The sequence below is a fragment of the Onthophagus taurus genome, chromosome 3, assembly GCF_036711975.1.
Source record: "Onthophagus taurus isolate NC chromosome 3, IU_Otau_3.0, whole genome shotgun sequence".
Classification (NCBI taxonomy): Eukaryota; Metazoa; Arthropoda; class Insecta; order Coleoptera; family Scarabaeidae; genus Onthophagus; species Onthophagus taurus.
In genome coordinates this window covers 884,300-903,982 of record NC_091968.1, presented here as the reverse complement: position 1 = coordinate 903,982, position 19,683 = coordinate 884,300, and the positions used below count along the sequence as shown (strand labels likewise).

Genomic DNA, 19,683 nt, shown 5'->3' with positions numbered 1-19,683 from the left:
GCCCCATTGGCCCCTGTCTCGGATCGGAAATCAATTGATACGTGGGCCACTACGTTCAGACAAACTGCAAGTGCGACAAGACGAAGAACTGGAGTCCTTCGGCCCATTACAACACCTGAGAACATTGAGGCAGTAAGAGCTTTAGTGTTGCGATCAAGAGCATGATGGCTGTTTTGAGGGAACACTTCCCAAAACGCCTAATCTCAATCAGGGGCGATTTGGAGTGGCCGGACCGGTCTCCCGATTTAGCTCCTTGTGATTTTTTGAAATCCCGTGTTTATGTGAACCGTCAAAGGACCCTACCAGATTTGACCAACATCCAGGAAGAAATTACCAACATAACCCCTGCTATACTGGCAAGAGTCATGACAAACGCCAGAAATCGGTTTACTCAGTGTAATACAATACAATGAATAATGGGGGACGCCACCTACCTGATTTGATCTTCAAAACTGTGTAAAACAAAACTTTATGTATGTGCCTACATTATAAAAAGCAAATAAAAATTTTCTGATTCATACAATAGGTTGTATTAAGTTTTGAAAAAAGGAAGTTATGTTGCCGCACCCTGTATATCAAACTTCATAATACTGTATACACCCGGAAATTTAGTGGAGCTAAAGAAGTAACTGGAAATGTATGAACTCATGAAGTCGAAGAGTGGGAAAGTAGAAAAAGCATCAAGTGGTAAGGACATGAAGCTAGAAGAAAAGATGAAATTGGACAAACCGCTACACTGCTCCAACTGTGTCGAAAAGGGACACAAATCACAATGCATAAAATGTTTTGCATGTAATGACTTCGGGCACGTTGCTGCAAAATGCTCCAAAGGCACAACAAGTAGAAAAAGCATGCAAATATCTGACCACAACCGTCGTAATAAGATGCTTAAGAAAGTCAGCATAGATGGAACATGTACAACAGCTTTAATAGACACAGGTAGCACGATTAACCTCATCAGAAGTGACGAATATTTTAAAATTGATGTACCTAAGATCACCATGCAGACGATAAAATTAAAAGGATTAAACCAAGGAGTTCATTTGAGTCACACATTGAGGTTGATGATGAATTCTTCAATACAAAAATACACGTGGTAAATAAAGAAGTTATGCCCGTAAGTTATTTATTGGGAGAAACCTTATTGAAGCAAACTAAGCTCACCGTTACCTCAGACGAAGGAAAGATTTCAAAGAAAATGGAAGAGGACTTTGTTTTATCGATCCAGAAAAGTATAAACATGGAAAACGTAAACGGTGGTCAATTAAGGCAGATTATTCAAAAAGTACTGGTGTAGAAACAAAAATTATAATGAAAGATGAAACTTCTATGCATCATACCCCAAAGAGAAAATCCCCGTGGAAGAAAAATGAAGTTAAGAAACACGTATTGGAGTAGCTAGGCAAAGGAATCATTAGGCCAACCAATTCTGAGTTTAGCTGTAGTCGTTGCGAAAATGAAAAATGGTTTGACACGACTTTGAATTAATTTGCAGTTAAACAAAGAAGTAGTAAGAGATGGTATCCGTTGCCGCTGATTGAAGACCAATTGTACTAGTTGCAAAATTATTCAGCGTACTGGACTAAAAAAACTTTTAGTGAGGATTTTTCCACGTTCCAGTGGCAGAGTCCGGTAGAAAATACACGTCGTTCGTAACGCATAACGAGCAATTTGAATTTGTGCGCACCCCGACTGGTTTCTGCAATTCCCCATCAATTTTCCAAAGATTTATCAATTTCGGCGGTTTTTAAACTCACATACACGATGAAGTAATAACCTATCTAGACGACTTAGGGCCGGTTTATCAATATCTAGTTAAGACGATTTATCTGTCAATTAAAATTGTAACTGACAGATATCGTCGACCAATCGTTTAACCACCCGTAGTTTAGGATTACGGTTTCCATGTTCATACTTTTCTGGATCGATAAAACAAAATCCTCTTCCATTTTCTTTGAAATCTTTCCTTCTTCTGAGGTAACGGTGAGCTTAGTTTGCTTCAATAAGGTTTCTCCCAATAAACAACTTACGGGCATAACTTCTTTATTTACCACGTGCACTTTTGTATTGAAGAATTCATCATCAACCTCAATGTGTGACTCAAACGAACTTCTTGGTTTAATCCTTTTAATTTTATCGTCTGCATGGTGATCTTTGGTACATCAATTGAAAATATTCGTCACTTCTGATGAGGTTAATCGTGCTACCTGTGTCTATTAAAGCTGTTGTACATGCTCCATCTATGCTGACTTTCTTAAGCATCTTATTACGACTGTTGTGGCCAGATATTTGCAAGCTTTTTCTACTTGTAGTGCTTTTGGGGCATTTTGCAGCAACGTGCCCGAAGTCATTACATGCAAAACATTTCATGCATTGTGATTTGTGTTCCTTTTCGACACAGTTGGAGCAGTGTAGCGGTTTGTCCAACTTCATCTTTCCTTCTAGCTTCATGTGATTACCACTTGATGCTTTTTCTACTTTCCCACTCTTAGACTTCATGAGTTCATACATTTCCAATTGCTTCTTTAGCTCCACTAAATTTCCGGGTGTATAAAGTATTATGTACTTTGATATACAGGGTGCGGCAACATAACTTCCTTTTTTCAAAACTTAATACAACCTCATGAATCAGAAAATTTTTATTTGCATCTTATAATGTAGGCACATACATAAAGTTTTGATTTACACAGTTTTGAAGATCAAATCAAGTAGGTGACGTCCCCCATTATCCATACACTGAGTAAACCGATTTCTGGCGTTTTGCATGACTCTTGCCAGTATAGCAGGGGTTGTGTAGGCAATTTCTTCCTGGATGTTGGTCAAAGCTTGTAGGGTTTTTTGACGGTTCACATAAACACGGGATTTCAAAAAACCCCATAGAAAAAATCACAAGGAGCCAAATCGGGAGACCGGGCCGGCCACTCCAAATCGCTCCTAATTGAGATTAGGCGTTTTGGGAAGTGTTCCCTCAAAACAGCCATCATGCTCGTGAAGTTTGAACCGTTGCACCATCTTGTTGGAACCAAATATCCCCTAAGTCCAACTCATCTAGCCGTGGTGATCGCAACACTAAAGCTCTTACTGCCTCAATGATCTCAGGTGTTGTAATGGGGCGAAGAACTCCAGTTCTTCGTCTTGTCGCACTTCCAGTTTGTTTGAACGTAGTGACCCACGTATCAATTGATTTCCGATTCGAGACAGGGGCCAATGGGGCTAAATTAAAGCAATTCCGAAAGGATTCCATCCGAATAGAACTTGATTGTCTTATAAATCTGCGATCGATTTTTCAACAGGTTGGGTCGGATTATAACCGAACATTGGTAAACTGTTTGTAACAACAAATTTTCTTTTCTTAATACTTCCATTTCTCTCCAATTTCAATTAATAGTATATTATTATATGAGCATATAATGAGGGCTGAATAATAGCTTATTATATGCGAGTAGAATACTATACTTTGTCCACGACTATTGAAATTGATTCCATAAATTTATTTTAAATTTTTGATTAAAGGTTAAATGTCAATGTGACACAAATTCCATGTTACTAACTGTAACCAACTTCACAACAATTTGTCAAAATTAAATGTCAGTTTTATAAAACGTCGTTGGACAAATGTTTTTGTCCACGACTACCTTATAATATACAGGATGTCCCGTTAAGCGGACGGAGCGGCTGTATCTCAACAACGGTAAGGCCTAGAGGTTTGGGAAAAAAATCTTTATAAGCAAAGTGGGCAAGAGAAATAGCTGGAAATTATTTTGAAGTTCGTAATTCGACCGCTAGGGGGCGTAACTGCCATAGAGAAACATAAAATTCCCGCTATCTCAGAAAGTTAGACGATGAGCTATAACTTTGACAACATCATTTAGTAGCTTGGATAATACCGCATCGCTTTTGTTTTGCAATATTTTTCATATCTGTTATAATAAGGGAGGGGGAGGCCAATGCGTTTTCAAATGTTTACATTTTAATATCTCCTGGACCATTCAACCGATTTGAATATTTTTGGTCTTGTTTGAAAGAGCATTTCATGCTCTTTTAAAAGATATTTTCAGTAAGACCGCTTGGTTTAAAACAAATAAGCTAGAGGGCGTTATCTGCAGCGGTTACATATTTTTGTGATTTTTGAAAAAAAGTTAAATGGAACGGTACTATTTACTTCACAGACCGTTAATCACCATAAAATTTGCTAAATATTAGTGAAAACCGCATCTCGATATCTCCATCCATTCTCGAATTATAAAAGAAAATGTTAAAAATTCGTATATCTTAATCGGATCAAGTTACCTTAGGAAACAAATAAGTGATAACAAAAAATTTTGTATCTACAACCTTCCTCCACACTTTATCCAAGCTTAGAACTGCTTCAAAACTACTTTTGAGGCGTGTTGAAAAGCCAACGGATCAATGAAACATCAACAATGATAATAAAATAAAATAAACCGAAACACTTAGAATAACTTAAATTTTTGGCAAAAATAGCTCACTAATGTTCGAAATGTCTTACATAAACCTCGATGCATTTATTTAATCTAGTTTCGACGAAAAAAAAGCGCTGCTAAGTCTCTTCCCTGGACACGTTTTTACTGGTATTTAGTGTTTTGTCATATTTTCCCTGGTTATTGGTTTTTCTTGAAAAGTCAGGTCATTTAGTCTACCCAATAGATAAAGGGGTGAAAGCAATGTGGGTTTTGCTCGAACCAAGAATGCATATTATGCAAGTTTACATCAGCTTGTGGACAGATGCTTCATGCATCCATAGCATTTGTGATAAAAGGTTTGGATTTGCCCAAATCATATTTAAAAGTCAATGGTAATAGTTCAGTCTGTTATCATAATCGGTATCTGTTAAGGCCTGATGTAAAACAACGTGGTGGAGATATTATTCTCTTGAGAACTCTTGTGGACAATTGTTTTCAGAGTTCCCAGATTATGTGGGATCACATTGCGCACCAATATGATTTACGAATTCATAGAGACGTCTGAATGGGCTACACGTTGCCAGTTTTCCGTAATCTTAAAAACACTTTTAGAGAAAAATGTCTTTCTTTGTCGTAATTGCATTGCACATTTTTGCCATGCAGTTGCATCGTATTCGAAACATTGAAAATAAATCATCATACGCTCTATCATACGCTTCTGCGTTAGTAAATGACATGTTTACAGTTACCATGATAATGTGATTTGTTTTTCTCGATGAGGTAACTGGATCCGATTGATGGCACTCGAGTTTTTAACATTTTCTTCTATAACTCGAGAACAGGTGGCGATATCGAGATGCGGTTTTCACTAAAATTTTGCAAATTTTAAGGTGACTAATCGCTGCAGATAACGTCCTCTAGCTCATTTGTTTTAAAGCAGACGGTCTTACTGAAAATATCTTTAAAAAGAGCATAAAATGCTTTTTCAAACAACACCGAAAACATTCAAATCGGTTGAATGGTCTAGGAGATATTAAAATGTAAACATATGATCTCTTATTATGACAGATATGAGAAATATCGCAAAACAAAAGCGATGCGGTATTATCCAAGCTATTAAATGATGGTGTCAAAGTTATAGCTCATCGTCTAAGTATCTAAGATAGCGGCAACTTTATGTTTCTCTATGGCAGTTACGCCCCCTAGCGGTCGAATTACGAACTTCAAAATAATTTCCAGCTATTTCTCTTGGTCACTTTGCTTATAAGGATTTTTTTCCCAAACCTCTTGGCCTTACCGTTCTAGAGATACAGCCGCTCCGTACGCTTAACGGGACACTCTGTATATCTTATGAATGAGTTTTCTAGAACAAAATGGTAGTCATTTTTCACGGAGTGAATAATAGCGGTGAATAATAATCATTATTCACGGGTAGCCATCTTGACCAGACTAATAATAATTATTTGAAACGTTAAAAGTTCAAAAAACGTCAATTTCAATTTTTTAGAAGTTTCTAAATGTTTGACATTAAAAAAACCTAAACAAATTCCTTTTTTCGTATGAATTAAGCATAAATTAATTAATTTTCGTAAAGAAAACGACGTTTTATAAAACTGACACTTAATTTTGACAAATTGTTGTGAAGTTGGTTACAGTTGGTAACATTGAATTTGTGTCACATTGACGTTTAACCTTTATTCAAAAATTTATTTAAAAAATTAATTTATGGAATCAATTTCAATAGTCATGGACAAAGTATAGTATTCTACTCGCATATAATGAGCTATTATTCACTCATTATATGCTGATATAATAATATACTATTTTTGTAAATTCAAAATACTCTTAGTTCCATGTTTCTGTACCTTTTTAAATTAATAATAAACAAACACTGGCGAGTTGAAAAGATTCGTGAATGCGTAATGCCCTCACGTGAAACGAATCGACACTTTTAACAGAGTTTAATTTATTAAAGCGAGAGTGCTCGGAGTCACGTGCTTTTTGTTTATAGAAATCAATAATAAATCGATCGAAAGAATGAACGCAACGAATGCGTCATTCTTTTTCTTTGACCAAACAATTTCATTAAAGGAGGAGTGTCTCTCGATAATTATCTACAAACATCGAAAAAAATAAAACATTGTTATTTTTTTTTAGACAAATAAATAACCGAAAAATATGTTTTCTTCTTGGTTATGAAAAGTGTCTAAATTCTTATCCAAATAAAAATTTTGTTTTTCCAATATTGAATGTATTTTATTAACCTTTAAATCGTATTTGATTTATTAATTTAAAGTGTGTTTGCCAAAATAGTGCTGATGAGTTTTGACTAAAAGCACCACGGTTAAATTTTGTAACTACATAGCAACTCGCATTTTAAAGTTTCTATTCAATGTTTACATAAAAAAATAAACGTATTATTTACAACCTATTAGAAACAATAGATCTAAACGGATAATAACCTTTTTGACAAACATTTATCTTTAAACAAATGTTCCGATCTCGAATGACGCACATATTTTCTTCAATTGCCGTCAATTTCGTTCATTTCCAGAAATTTCGTTATTTCATTAACACCTAACTAAATTATTAAAAATATGCGCAATATAATTTCAACGAATTAAACTTAGTCATAATCTGGGTATACAAATTTCATTGCAAACATTGATTTAAATCATTTCCTGCTAAGATTAAGATCTTAACAACGTTTTTTATTAAATTTTAATTATTCTGAAGGACAAAGTTCACGATCCAATAAAACAATTACCCTTAAGTCGCTGTGATAGATCATTAAAAAAAAATCCATAACTGCTTTATATACAGAGTGTAAAATTTGTTGAACAAAAGATTTTTGTAAGGAAATGTTGTAGATATTTAAACTAATAATTCTGTACGTAATAAAAGTTTTTCCATTTTGCCAAGTTGATTTTGGTGCAATAAACGAATTAAATAACAAAAATAATAATAACACTATATTTTTTACACCCTCTATGCACCTTATTACCCATACTCTCAGTTAATTGATTTCAATTCTCCAGAACAAAATGTCGAAAACACTTGGTTTTTACCTCATAGAGCAACATTTTCGAAAATTTCGATGTTGGCCGACTTTAAAGGGCTTACGCGGCCTCTGGGGAACAATTATAATTGCTGCAAATGTAATTTTGGGTTTTCTCCCATTCCTAATGCATTTATTAAGTGAGTTTTAAAAAGCACTCTCTTTTTTAATTATTAATATTACACATTTTAGATAACAAATCTAATATTGAAGAATGCATATTATGGATACGATTTATGGCGATCACATCTTTAGCTCTATTTGATAATGTTCAATTATTCCGAAAACGGGGCGAATTATTTAAAATGATTGATCTCTTAAGTGATGATGATCAATTAAAATGTTTGCAATCATTTAAATTGCTTGAAAAAAGGATAAAATTTATGTTAAAATTTTTTCGTTACGGTGGATATCTCATTGCCTTTTTTATGACGCACTCTGTTTTGATGCTGGATCGTTGCGCTAATTTTAAAAATATGAAGTGTTGTTTAATAATTGAATATTATGTTCCGTTTCGATTCAAAACGTTTGAAATGACTTTAATGATATTATTGCAAACTTATTCTTTGGAGGTTGGGGTTAAAGTTGTATTTCTTTTATTACTATTGTATTCCTATTCGTTGGAATTACTAATTATACGTATCGAAAACATTAAGGAGATGATTAATAACGTTCGTTTTAACACAAATAAGTTGAGAAACTTAACATTGTTGCAACCAATTATTTTGTATCATCAAAATATATACAGGTAACATAAATTTAACGATTATTTCAGTTATTTTATGATGAATATATGGTTTTAGCACGTTTCAAATCATGAATAATATTTATACTAGCTTTGTTGTACCTACAAAAATATTTGCATTAATTTGCTTTATTCTATCGATCGTTATATTTACGTCGGTTTGTCACTTAAAATACTCTGTATACAAATTTACTAATGCATTTCTTTTAGACAAAAGATTTAACAAGTATTATGTTGATTATAATGAGCTTAACATTCTTTATAAGTCATTTAATTGGACAACGGCTTATTACAGCGGTATGAATAAATTATTCTTCTTATTATACGTATATTGATATATTTCTTTCTTGTTAGAGTGATAGCATTCAGGAGGCCATATATAATATGAATTGGTATGATGCGGATGTGTCAACGAGAAAAGATGTATTAACGTTACTTTGTTTAACTCAAAAAACATTCGCTGTGGAAGTTCCTATCTTTGGTCAAATGTCCAATAGAGCAGCATTCACTGTAAGGATTTTTTTATTAAATAATTTACATAATATTGTTGAGTGCTTCTTTAAGGAATATAAGAAAGTTTATGTTTTCGTGAATTGGATATTAAAAGTTATAAAATAGAGGTGCACTTAAACTATTTTGAAGAAGTCGTATCTACTATACAGGTGTCCCAAAACTCCAGAAGCTATAACTACGGAGCTATAAGAACTACGAAGCTATAAGTTTCGAACGAATGAAGAAAAAAGTTTGAAAATTTGGGGATCACTAAAGAGTCATAAAAACTACATTCTTAGATAGTTTAGAACTACATTTTTAAATAGTAATTAATAGTTATTTATATTACAAGTGGGCTAAAATAGTATATTATAAAACAAGTTTCGTAAGACCCGTTTGAAATGCACGAATTCAAGTTGAAAAACGAGTGGCAAAGCCACGAGTTTTTTAATGAATGAGTGCTTTAAGTCTTATGAAACGTGTTTTTTATGCTATTTTTTGTAATTCGCGTTTTTATCCTTTTTTTTTCTCAAAAATACAATAAATTTTGACAATGTAGGGAAATAGGTATGTAGCAGTTGGTAACACCGTAACACTTGAAAATAGAAATTTGAATTGACAATTAGAAACTGTCAAAACACAAAATGTATTCACCTGACAAAAATGTTTCATGTACACCTCCCAAAATAAGAGAAATTGCTCAGAGTTCAACGTCTTCATCATTGTGGACCTTGTATTCAATGCTAAGAACGTGTTTAAACATCCACAGATAAAAACTGTCACATTGACAACTAGAAAAATTAATGACCCAATGTCACCAACTTGAACTGGTTCCATAAAATGTTACTAAAATCTCATTACAGCATCGGATGCTGTAAGGAGTTTCATTACAGCACCCGTTTGAGTATTGTTATAGCTTTCATTACCGGTGCGAATTACAAAATAGTATATTAAAAAGCAAGTTTCGAAAGACACGTTTGAAATGCACGAATTCAAGTTGAAAAGTTGTTTTTAATGAATGAGAGCTTTAAGTCTTATGAAACGTGTTTTTTATGCTATTTTTTGTAATTCGCAAAAATAAGATAAATTTTGACAATATAGGGAAATAGGTATGTAACCGTTGGTAACACCGTAACACTTGAAAATAGAAATTTGAATTGACAATTAGAAACTGTCAAAACACAAAATGTATTCACCTGACAAAAATGTTTCATGTACACCTCCCAAAATAAGAGAAATTGCTCAAAGTTCAACATCTTCATCATTGTGGACCTTGTATTCAATGCTAAGAACGTGTTTAAACATCCACAGATAAAAACTGTCACATTGACAACTAGAAAAATTAATGACCCAATGTCACCAACTGGTTGCATAAAATGTTACTAAAATTTCATTATTGCATCGGATGCTGTAAGGAGTCTCATTACAGCACCCGTTTGAGTACTGTTATAGCTTTCATTACCGTCGTGAATTACAAAAAATAATTTTCTCGGACCAGTGTTAACCGTGCTATTGTGTTAAATACGTTGTAAGTAAGCTTCGTGACTCATTTTTGGGTCATTTTTTCACTTTTCCGCACTTTCTTTTTATTTTTAACGTGCTTTTTAGGCATTTTTACGTTGGTAAAATTACAATTAACAATTTGACACAAATGGTTGTTTACATATATCAATTCCGATGTGGTGCTCCCGCACGTTTTACTACGTGACGATGCATATCCTTTAAAAAAGTATCTAATGAAACCCTATTCTAAACGAAATCTCTCACGGGAAGAAGAAATATTCAACTACAGACTGTCACGGTGTCGCAGAACAGTGGAATGCTCATTTGGAATTATGACAGCAAAATGGAGACTATTAAACAAACCAAAGAGTGTCATCCAAATAAGGTCGATTTAATAGTGAAATGCATAATAAAAGTAATTACATAACGTAATTATAGACAGGGAAGGACAATTACAAAGCTCGTGCAAACAACAGGTCTACTAATGTGGCATACGATGTATGAGAAACTTTTAAACTATATTTTAATAGTGAAATTGGCGCCATACCACAACAATATACTATTTAAGACCGGAATTTAACACTTCAATTATATAAATACATTAGAAAACATTATATTAAACAGTGTGACTAGCTTAATAAATTGTAGTTTAATGTGATTTTTGGTCCCACAACACTCTTCTGTCGAACACCAGTAGGATTAATTTCTCATTATTCATGATATCCAAATATTATTTGAAATAATGCCAACTTATTATTACACTGTAACCGTAGCCATAGACAAAAATTGTCACATTGACAACTAGAAAAATTAATGAGCCAATGTCACCAACTTGAACTGGTTCCATAAAATGTTACTAAAATCTCATTACAGCATCGGATGCTGTAAGGAGTCTCATTACAGCACCCGTTTGAGTACTGTTAGAGCTTTCATTACCGTCGCGAATTACAAAAACATAATTACTGTACGCGTATGAAGAATTGCACGATGAGGTCGTAGACCGAGTCGTGTAATCACACTCGTACTGTAATTATGCTCTAGCCCACGTGTGATATACAGCATTTTATCTACGACTGCTAAAATTTACTAAAAAATCAATTTCTTTAGAAAAGTCTATTTGACATTTACAAAAATATTTTGAAATGATTGTTGACAATTTTAAATTGTCAGTTTCAACACCATGTTTACTCATCTGGAATAAGTATTTCGAAATGTAAAAACATAACAATTAATGTTTATAATACATAGTATTGTTTCTCTGTAAGTAGATAGCACTTTTTCTTTTGTATTGTTGCTCGTTTCAATAAATTAAGTCTGTTCTGATTAGGCTAAAAATGCGTTACGTAATGAAACCAGTGCGGTAATGAACTTCATTACGTAACTCAAATCACCTCAAATGAGTGCGGTAATGATGACTTATCCAAGCAGTCGTAGATAATAGTTATTTATATAACAAGTGGGCTAGAAACATAATTACTGTACGAGTGTGAAGAATTGCACGACGAGGTCGTAGACCGAGTCGTGTAATCACACGAGTACTGTAATTATGCTCTAGCCCACGTGTGATATACAGCATTTTATCTACGACTGCTAAAAATTACTAAAAAATCAATTTCTTTAGAAAAGTCTATTTAAATAAATAAATAATAATTTATTGAGCCAAATTAGAAAAGTACAATAATATTAAACTTAAATTATAGCTCAAAGGGTGCAAGGGCAGAAAAGGCAAAACAATGCCACTGATTTTACTTGCACCTAATGAGAACAGCAGCAGAAAATAAAATAAAAGTTAAATCAAATCAAAACTGAGCAGTATCAATGAAAATGAGATAATAAAAATAAGAACAAAAATAAAAACAAGTAATTAGGATTATTAAATTACCAAAAGAATCAAAAGCAACATTATATCAATTATCACAAAAACCGATCAAACACCCTCTCGCGCAAAACAATAGATCTAAACAACTGAACCGAGCGGGCACACCTCGCAGAACTGGGAATCGCATTCCAAAAACGAGCTACTTGATAGGAAAACGAGTACCGAAATTTTGACGATCTATGCAGCGGAACTGTAATACAAAATCCATGCCTAAGATTCAAATTGTGTACATCAGTTCTGAAGGTAATTTTGCGAGAAAGATAAGGAGGTTTACCAGAATAAATAATCCCATGAATAAAAGACAAGTAATGAAAAACAAATCTCTGTCGCACATTCAGCCAACCACAATTCTGAAGAGCTTGTGAGACGTGATCACCTCTCCTCAATTTATAAATAAAGCGAAGACACGAATTCTGCACGACCTGAATTCTTTGCAAACTCTCAAAAGATAGACATGGATCAAATACAACGTTACAATAATTAAAGTGAGACAAAACTAGAGCATCACAGAGAAGGCGTTTGAGCTTTATCGACAAAAACATTTTACTAAAATAGAGGCTTCTAAGGGACCAATACGCGCGCCTACATATCAACCTAATGTGATCACCAAAAGTAAGCCTATCATCAATGACAACACCCAAACTCTTGACCGAGTCCACCACTCTTAATTTCTCCCCTAGCATACTAATGTTAATGTCATTTTTATTAACAGATAAGTTACCTTTTTTAGTAAATAAGATGCATTGGGTCTTGTCAGGATTGATCACAAGAGCATGCCTTTGTATCTCCACACATAAGTGACCCAGTAATTCTGTCACATGCATGAGGCAACTCACCAGGTATGAGGTCGAAATAAAGCTGTGTATCATCCGCATATAAGTGATAGGAACATAAGGTTAACTTTGAAAATAAATTGCTGGTGAATATACTAAATAAAAGTGGACCCAAAATAGAACCTTGCGGTACACCTGCTACAATTGTAGAAGGATCAGAACAAACGGATTTAACCTTAACCGATTGCATCCTGTTAGAAAGATAGCTCCGAAACAAGGAAACAGCACAATCAGAAACACCAATAAACCTCAGAATAGCCAACAAAAGGTTATGATTCAAAATATGAAATGCCTTGCTGAAAGCAAGAAGCACAAGTACAGTAGATCTTCCCCCATCCAGAGCTCTAAATATGTCATCTGTCAGATCAAGAAGTGCCGTGGCACAGCTATACTGTCGCCTAAAGCCAGATTGTTTCTGAGGTAAAATATGATTAGAATTTAAAAAGGATTGTAGTTGTTCCGCCATAATCCTCTCCAACACTTTGGAAAGAACCGGGAGGTTGGTAATGGGCCTCAGATCTTTAAACTCCTTAACTGGATTGGCTTTAGGAACAGGAGTCACCAAACCAAACTTCCACGCACTCGGGTAAACTGACTCTTTCAAGCAGAAATTAATTATATGGCAAAGAACACTCAAAATACGAGGACAGCACAACCTAACCATATCCAGGGAAATTCCATCAGAACCAACACTAGTGGACTTAAATGAAGGTAACATTCGCTCAACAAATTCCACATCACATCTAGAAAGCAACAAATAATCCCTAAGTTCATCAAAGTGTGCCAGCATTTGACATTTACAAAAATATTTTGAAATGATTGTTGACAATTTTGAATTGTCAGTTTCAACACCATGTTTACTCATCTGGAATAAGTATTTCGAAATGTAAAAACATAACAATTAATGTTTATAATACATAGTATTGTTTCTCTGTAAGTAGATAGCACTTTTTCTTTTGTATTGTTGCTCGTTTCAATAAATTAAGTCTGTTCTGATTAGGCTAAAAATGCGTTAAGTAATGAAACCAGTGCGGTAATGAACTTCATTACGTAACTCAAATCACCTCAAATGTGTGCGGTAATAATGACTTATCCAAGCAGTCGTAGATAATAGTATATTATTCAACAAGCGTATAATGGCGGCTGTTACCCACGAAGATGAAGTTGTAATCTGAGTGGGTAACATCCATTATACGGAAGTTGAATACTATACTTTATCTACAACTATTTAATTTTGAAAAAAAAATCAAAAAAAGGCAAAAAAAAAACTTGATAGACATTTCAGACATAACCTCAATAGGCCGTGTCAGAACTGTGGAATAATGGCTTCATTATTCAACACTTTGTCAGTCATGAGTAATGGGTGTCATTACCCGTCAAAAATCAAATGTATAACGAATAAATAATTCAATAGTTGTAGATAAATATATTTACTACTTATTTTAAAGGTAATGAAAAAATTAAAAAAATTAATTCTTTCAAGAATTATGAGGGGTTGACTACCAAATGGAAAATAAAAATTTTTCATGTTTTTTTGCTGCATTACGATTTTTATAACAAATGTTCAAATTGTCGACCTTCTTCGGTCTCGCAATGACCCAAACGCTCATAAATGGAATTTTGAACCATCAGAAGCATATCCCTAGTGATAGTGGTGGTTCCCTAGTGATTGGAGTGACGAAAATCCACGTTTAATAAGAGAAGATCATACTCAGAGATCATAGAAAATTAATGTATGGGCTGGTATTATGGCAGAGAATGTAATTGGTCCATTTTTTATTAATGAAAATTTGGACGGAGACAGATATCTGCAACTGTTAGATCAAGTAGTTCCAAGTGTACGTGCCATATGCCCTAATGGTATTGACAATAAGTGGTTCCACGAAGATGGTACTCTTGTCTGGTGTGTCTTTTTCCATTTGCGACCTTTAAAATAAGGTAAAACTCGATAGGGGTTGCTAGGGGTGGTCATCCCCTAAAAAACTCCACATTGCACGGACGTTCTAAACTATCTAAGAATTCTCAATTTTCAAATATTTTTCTTCACTCGTTCAAAACTTATAGCTCCGTCTCGGGAGTTTTGGGAAACCTGTATAGAAGATTAAGGATTTAATCATTAATCGATTAAAAACAAATACGTTTATTGTAGATATTTTAAGAACAGTTGCAATTACATGCACAAGAAATTTGTGATTTGTATTGGTATAAAATTTCAATAAAAAATAACTGTGTTCTCAAAATTCTATTTTAACATCTTGGTAGATCCAAAACATGGATCCAACGTACTCCACTGCAAAACTACAAAGGAGGTAACATCGGCTTGACCCAAGGACAGTAGAATCTAAGAGGACTGCTACATCCATTGTTGTTTTGTAGTCCACTACCAAGGACAGTAGAATCTAACAGGACTGCTACATCTATTGTTGTGACAACCTGCCCGCAAATACGTCACACCACTTTCCACGCCCAGCTGTTGTTATGGTTTATGCGTTTGCTGTGTATTTTTAGAGGTTATATCCTAGACGTATTCATATTATTTTTGAAGTTTTATGTTTTTAGACGTATTAATGTCTATCATATAACCTCTAAAAACACATACAGCTACCAGGCGTGGCAAATAGTGTGACGTAGCGTGCGGGCAACCAATCCGTAGCGGACTACAAAAATACAATGGATGTAGCAGTCCTGTTAGATTCTACTGTCCTTGGTCCACTACAGGTTGGTTGCCCGCACTCTACGTCACACTATTTGTCACGCCCAATTAACTGTCAATGAGTTCTATGCGTTTGCTGTGTGTTTTTAGAGGTTATATGATAGACATTAATACGTCTAAAAAAATAAAACTTCAAAAATAATATGAATACGTGTACAATATACGATTTAACCTCTAAAAATAACAGCAAACGCATAGTAACAATAACAGCTGACTGGGTGTGGTAAATGGTGTGACACGTTGTCACAACAATGGATGTAGCAGTCCTGTTATGGCCCCTCTTCACTATGGCTCATGATAGACCACTAGAATGGTCGCCATGATGGCCACCATTGATGATGGCTAGCATGTTTGCTTCCACACAGTGGTATAGTCTAGATGGCCTACCTAATGGACCACAGTAAGCAACAGGTTTTGTTGACGACCGAAATGGTTAAGCAATGCCACCGCTCCCAAAACCATCCTTTGCCATTATCATCACCATTATCCGCTACTTATGACCACTTCACGCCATCACCCCTCTACACAATGGCTCGCAGTGGTCCATGATAAGCCATAGTGAAGAAGGTCCATTAGATTCCACTGTCCTTGGGCCTGGCCACTATTTAGTCGCAGAAACTGTCAGAGCTCAAATAGCTATTATACAAAAAAAATATGTTGCACTCAATGCACAAACTTGCTACAAACGAAGTGAACCTTGATGTAGAGATGATGAAAACTTTATACCAAGTTGTCTCAATGCAGGCTTTATGAAGACTTTATTCAGTCTTGATTCTGCACAGAGTTGACTTGCTACAAATGAATTTAATCTTAATCTAATTGAAGATCTAGATTGATTTAATAATTGACAAGATAATAATTACAAATTTATTTTTACTTATAATGCTTGCATACTTTCTTTTGCTAACTCTTCCATCAACCTAGTTGCCTTTGTGTCTTGAATACCATTGAAATATTTCAATATGGACAAAATTAATATAGAAACCGTTATCAGGTAATATATTATAAACGAATTTGTGTGCTTTTTATACGAGTACAAAACATGAAGCAAATTGCAAATCTCTTTACAATGAGATAAATGTTTTTCAACGTTTTTTATTCTTCTTGGTATACTGTTTAGTATCCAAAGTTCTTTATGAAATTCGTTTACGTTTGATTCTTTATCTTCAGTTACAGGTTTATAAACTTGATCGTTAATTTCCATAAAGAAGATAACAGTCGACAAGCTGCCTTGCAGTTGTTCGACGTCCCTCTCTGACGCTGATATCCTGTAACCCAAATTAATGTCGTCGGCGACTCGCTCTAGAATATTACTCAAGTAAATTTGTATAAGCTTTTGCCATATCGTTAAGCTAACTGATGTTGCAAGCATACAAGATGTTGCATACTTTACGTGAAAATTATTATCACGTGGAATTGAAATAACGCCATCCGCACCAACTGAACAGCATCTAACAAGGATTTCATTCGGTTATTTAATTCATATAGAAACCTAATCTTTACCGGGTTTTATTGGTAACCTTATAATAATGGATATCGGAGGCTTGCATATCATTATCAATATCATACCCAAAAATTTGATGCTTACACAATACATCCATCACATCTTTGATATCTTTATTAATAAAGTTCCAAAACACGACAACACCATCCCTAAAAATAAATGTTTCTTGCGGCTCCTTAGATTCCTCATTAACTGAGTGAACTAAATCGGTTTCACCTTTTATATGATACGCAGACTTTGTCACCCACAATTTCGTTAAATTTGGTAATAAATCTTCCAACACATACTTCACTGGAGATCCATAAGCCACTATTTTATACAGGTGTAATTTAGAAATTTCTGAAACGATGTTCATAGACGCCTTAACCTTTTTCTGACCTGGCGATTTAAATACCGGCGCATCGATCTCTTCGAAAATGCTGTGCTCTTTAAATTTATATTTATCACCCCAGTATCGTTTATAAACCCAGTCCCGCCATGTAGGTCGCATTAACTTATTAAGAGTAGGTAAAAACATTTTAATACGTAGAATAGTTTGTAATTTCATTTTTATGACTTTTTATAAATGTGATGACAAATGATTAAATGTGATTATGACAAAGTGATATAAATTAGGTTAATACGTGCTGAAACACCTCCGTAAAACTTTAGCAAAAAGCAAAAATAAATAAATTAATAAGGAGTTATGAAATGAATTATTATGAGTAGTATCTCAGAATTATCTTTCGTATTGAATGTAAGAGAATTGTTAACTAAACAATTCATTAACATCATTAACATGAATAAATCTAAAGAAAATAACAATACTTAGCTTAGTCTGTTGGTTATATGATAAATAAGGCCACGGTAAGGGTTCTAGGATTGTCAGGAATGGGAACCAAATTGATGTTTCTTCATTAGGATTATTATTTCTTTTCTTTGAATCGGCGAAATTGTTCAAATTACTTTTTTTGAGGTTATGTCAACATTTATCTTTTTACATAACCTAAAACGTTGCTTATAATGTTCGACGAGACAAAATTTGCGTGTGTTTTCTCTCAAGTTCAAAATGTCACTAAAATTTTTAATTTTCCTTTGTTTAATGTTGAAATTGAAAAATAGTGTTCCCTGATTGGTCAATTCCATTAACTTGAAATTCGTTTCTAAAATTTTCTGATATTACCAACTTTAACATTTGAAATGTCACTAATTTAATTTGTTTAAATGTTATTTAATTTTTTTTTAATAACTATATTTATTTATGAAATCTTGTAGTTTTAATGCTTCTTTAAATTGCTTTTCAGATATCTAATTATTTTCTTCTGTATTCAACGGCAAAATTCCCAAAATACTCAAATCTTGAGATTTTGAATTTTCATCTAAAATTTCATTAATTCACACAAAGGATGACTGTTTTTCATTCTTACTATGCTAAGATTATCATTTTCAATAACTTTAACTGCATAAATAATGATTTGAATAAGAAATTGAGAAAAAATCAAATTGAGGTTATCTATGTATCTGTCAAGGGGTCTTTAAACTTACTTCGTATCGACTTTACATGGATTATATACAGTAGAAAACATCAACGATCAATAATACATAACTAAATTAATTAGTAAATAGTATTTTATATTATAAAAATAAATTTATAATTATTCTCATTCATAACAATCATAACTCATAACATTTTCTTACGTTCAATACGATAAGTCTTTAAATCCTCAAAATAATGCTCATGATTGGTTATATTATTACAATACGTAATTTTCTAATATGTATATTTAACCTTTCAACTATTTCCATAAAACTATACAACAATCTAGCGCTGAACAACAATTAAAACCGTCTTTAAAGACGTGCAGCCAAACACAAATGATTCTAGGTCTAGTGTTAGTTCTAGTTTTACAATAGCACTGTTACTATGTAGAACGGCTAAATCCGAATGATTCTAGTTCTAGGTATAGTGTTAGTTCTAGTTCTACACTTACACTGGCACTAGAACTAACATTAGACCTAGAATCATTTGGATTTAGCCGTATGTCTCTTAAGACGGCTAAACCCGAATGATTCTAGTTCTAGTGTTAGTTTTAGTTTTACACTAGCACTGTTACTATGTAGAACTAACACTATACCTAGAACTAGAATCATTTGGATTTAGCCGCACGTCTCTAAAGACAGCTAAACCTAGAACATTTGGAAAACATTAGACCTAGAATCATGTGGATTTAGCCGTATGTCTCTTAAGACGGCTAAACACGAATAATTCTAGTTCTAGTGTTAGTTCTAGTTTCACACTACCACTGTTACTATGTAGAACTAACACTATACCTAGAACTAGAATCATTTGGATTTAGCCGCACGTCTCTAAAGACGGCTAAACCCGAATGATTCTAGTTCTAGGTATAGTGTTAGTTCTAGTTCTACACTTACACTGGCACCAGAACTAACATTAGACCTAGAATCATTTGGATTTAGCCGTATGTCTCTTAAGACGGCTAAACCCGAATGATTCTAGTTCTAGTGTTAGTTCTTATTTTACACTAGTACTGT

General features: G+C 33.8%; 1 protein-coding gene across 1 annotated transcript; it reads right to left on the bottom strand.

Moving 5' to 3' along the window:
* Positions 1 to 15,058: 15,058 nt before the first annotated feature.
* Positions 15,059 to 18,619, bottom strand: LOC111417691 (required for meiotic nuclear division protein 1 homolog). Its single transcript, XM_071195176.1, has 2 exons — positions 17,151 to 18,619; positions 15,059 to 17,098 (listed from the first exon to the last, which is right to left on the bottom strand). Exons 1-2 carry the CDS (start codon positions 17,696 to 17,698, stop codon positions 16,525 to 16,527), a joined length of 1,122 nt encoding a protein of 373 aa, XP_071051277.1. The 5' UTR covers positions 17,699 to 18,619; the 3' UTR covers positions 15,059 to 16,524.
* Between the last annotated feature and the right edge of the window lie 1,064 nt (positions 18,620 to 19,683).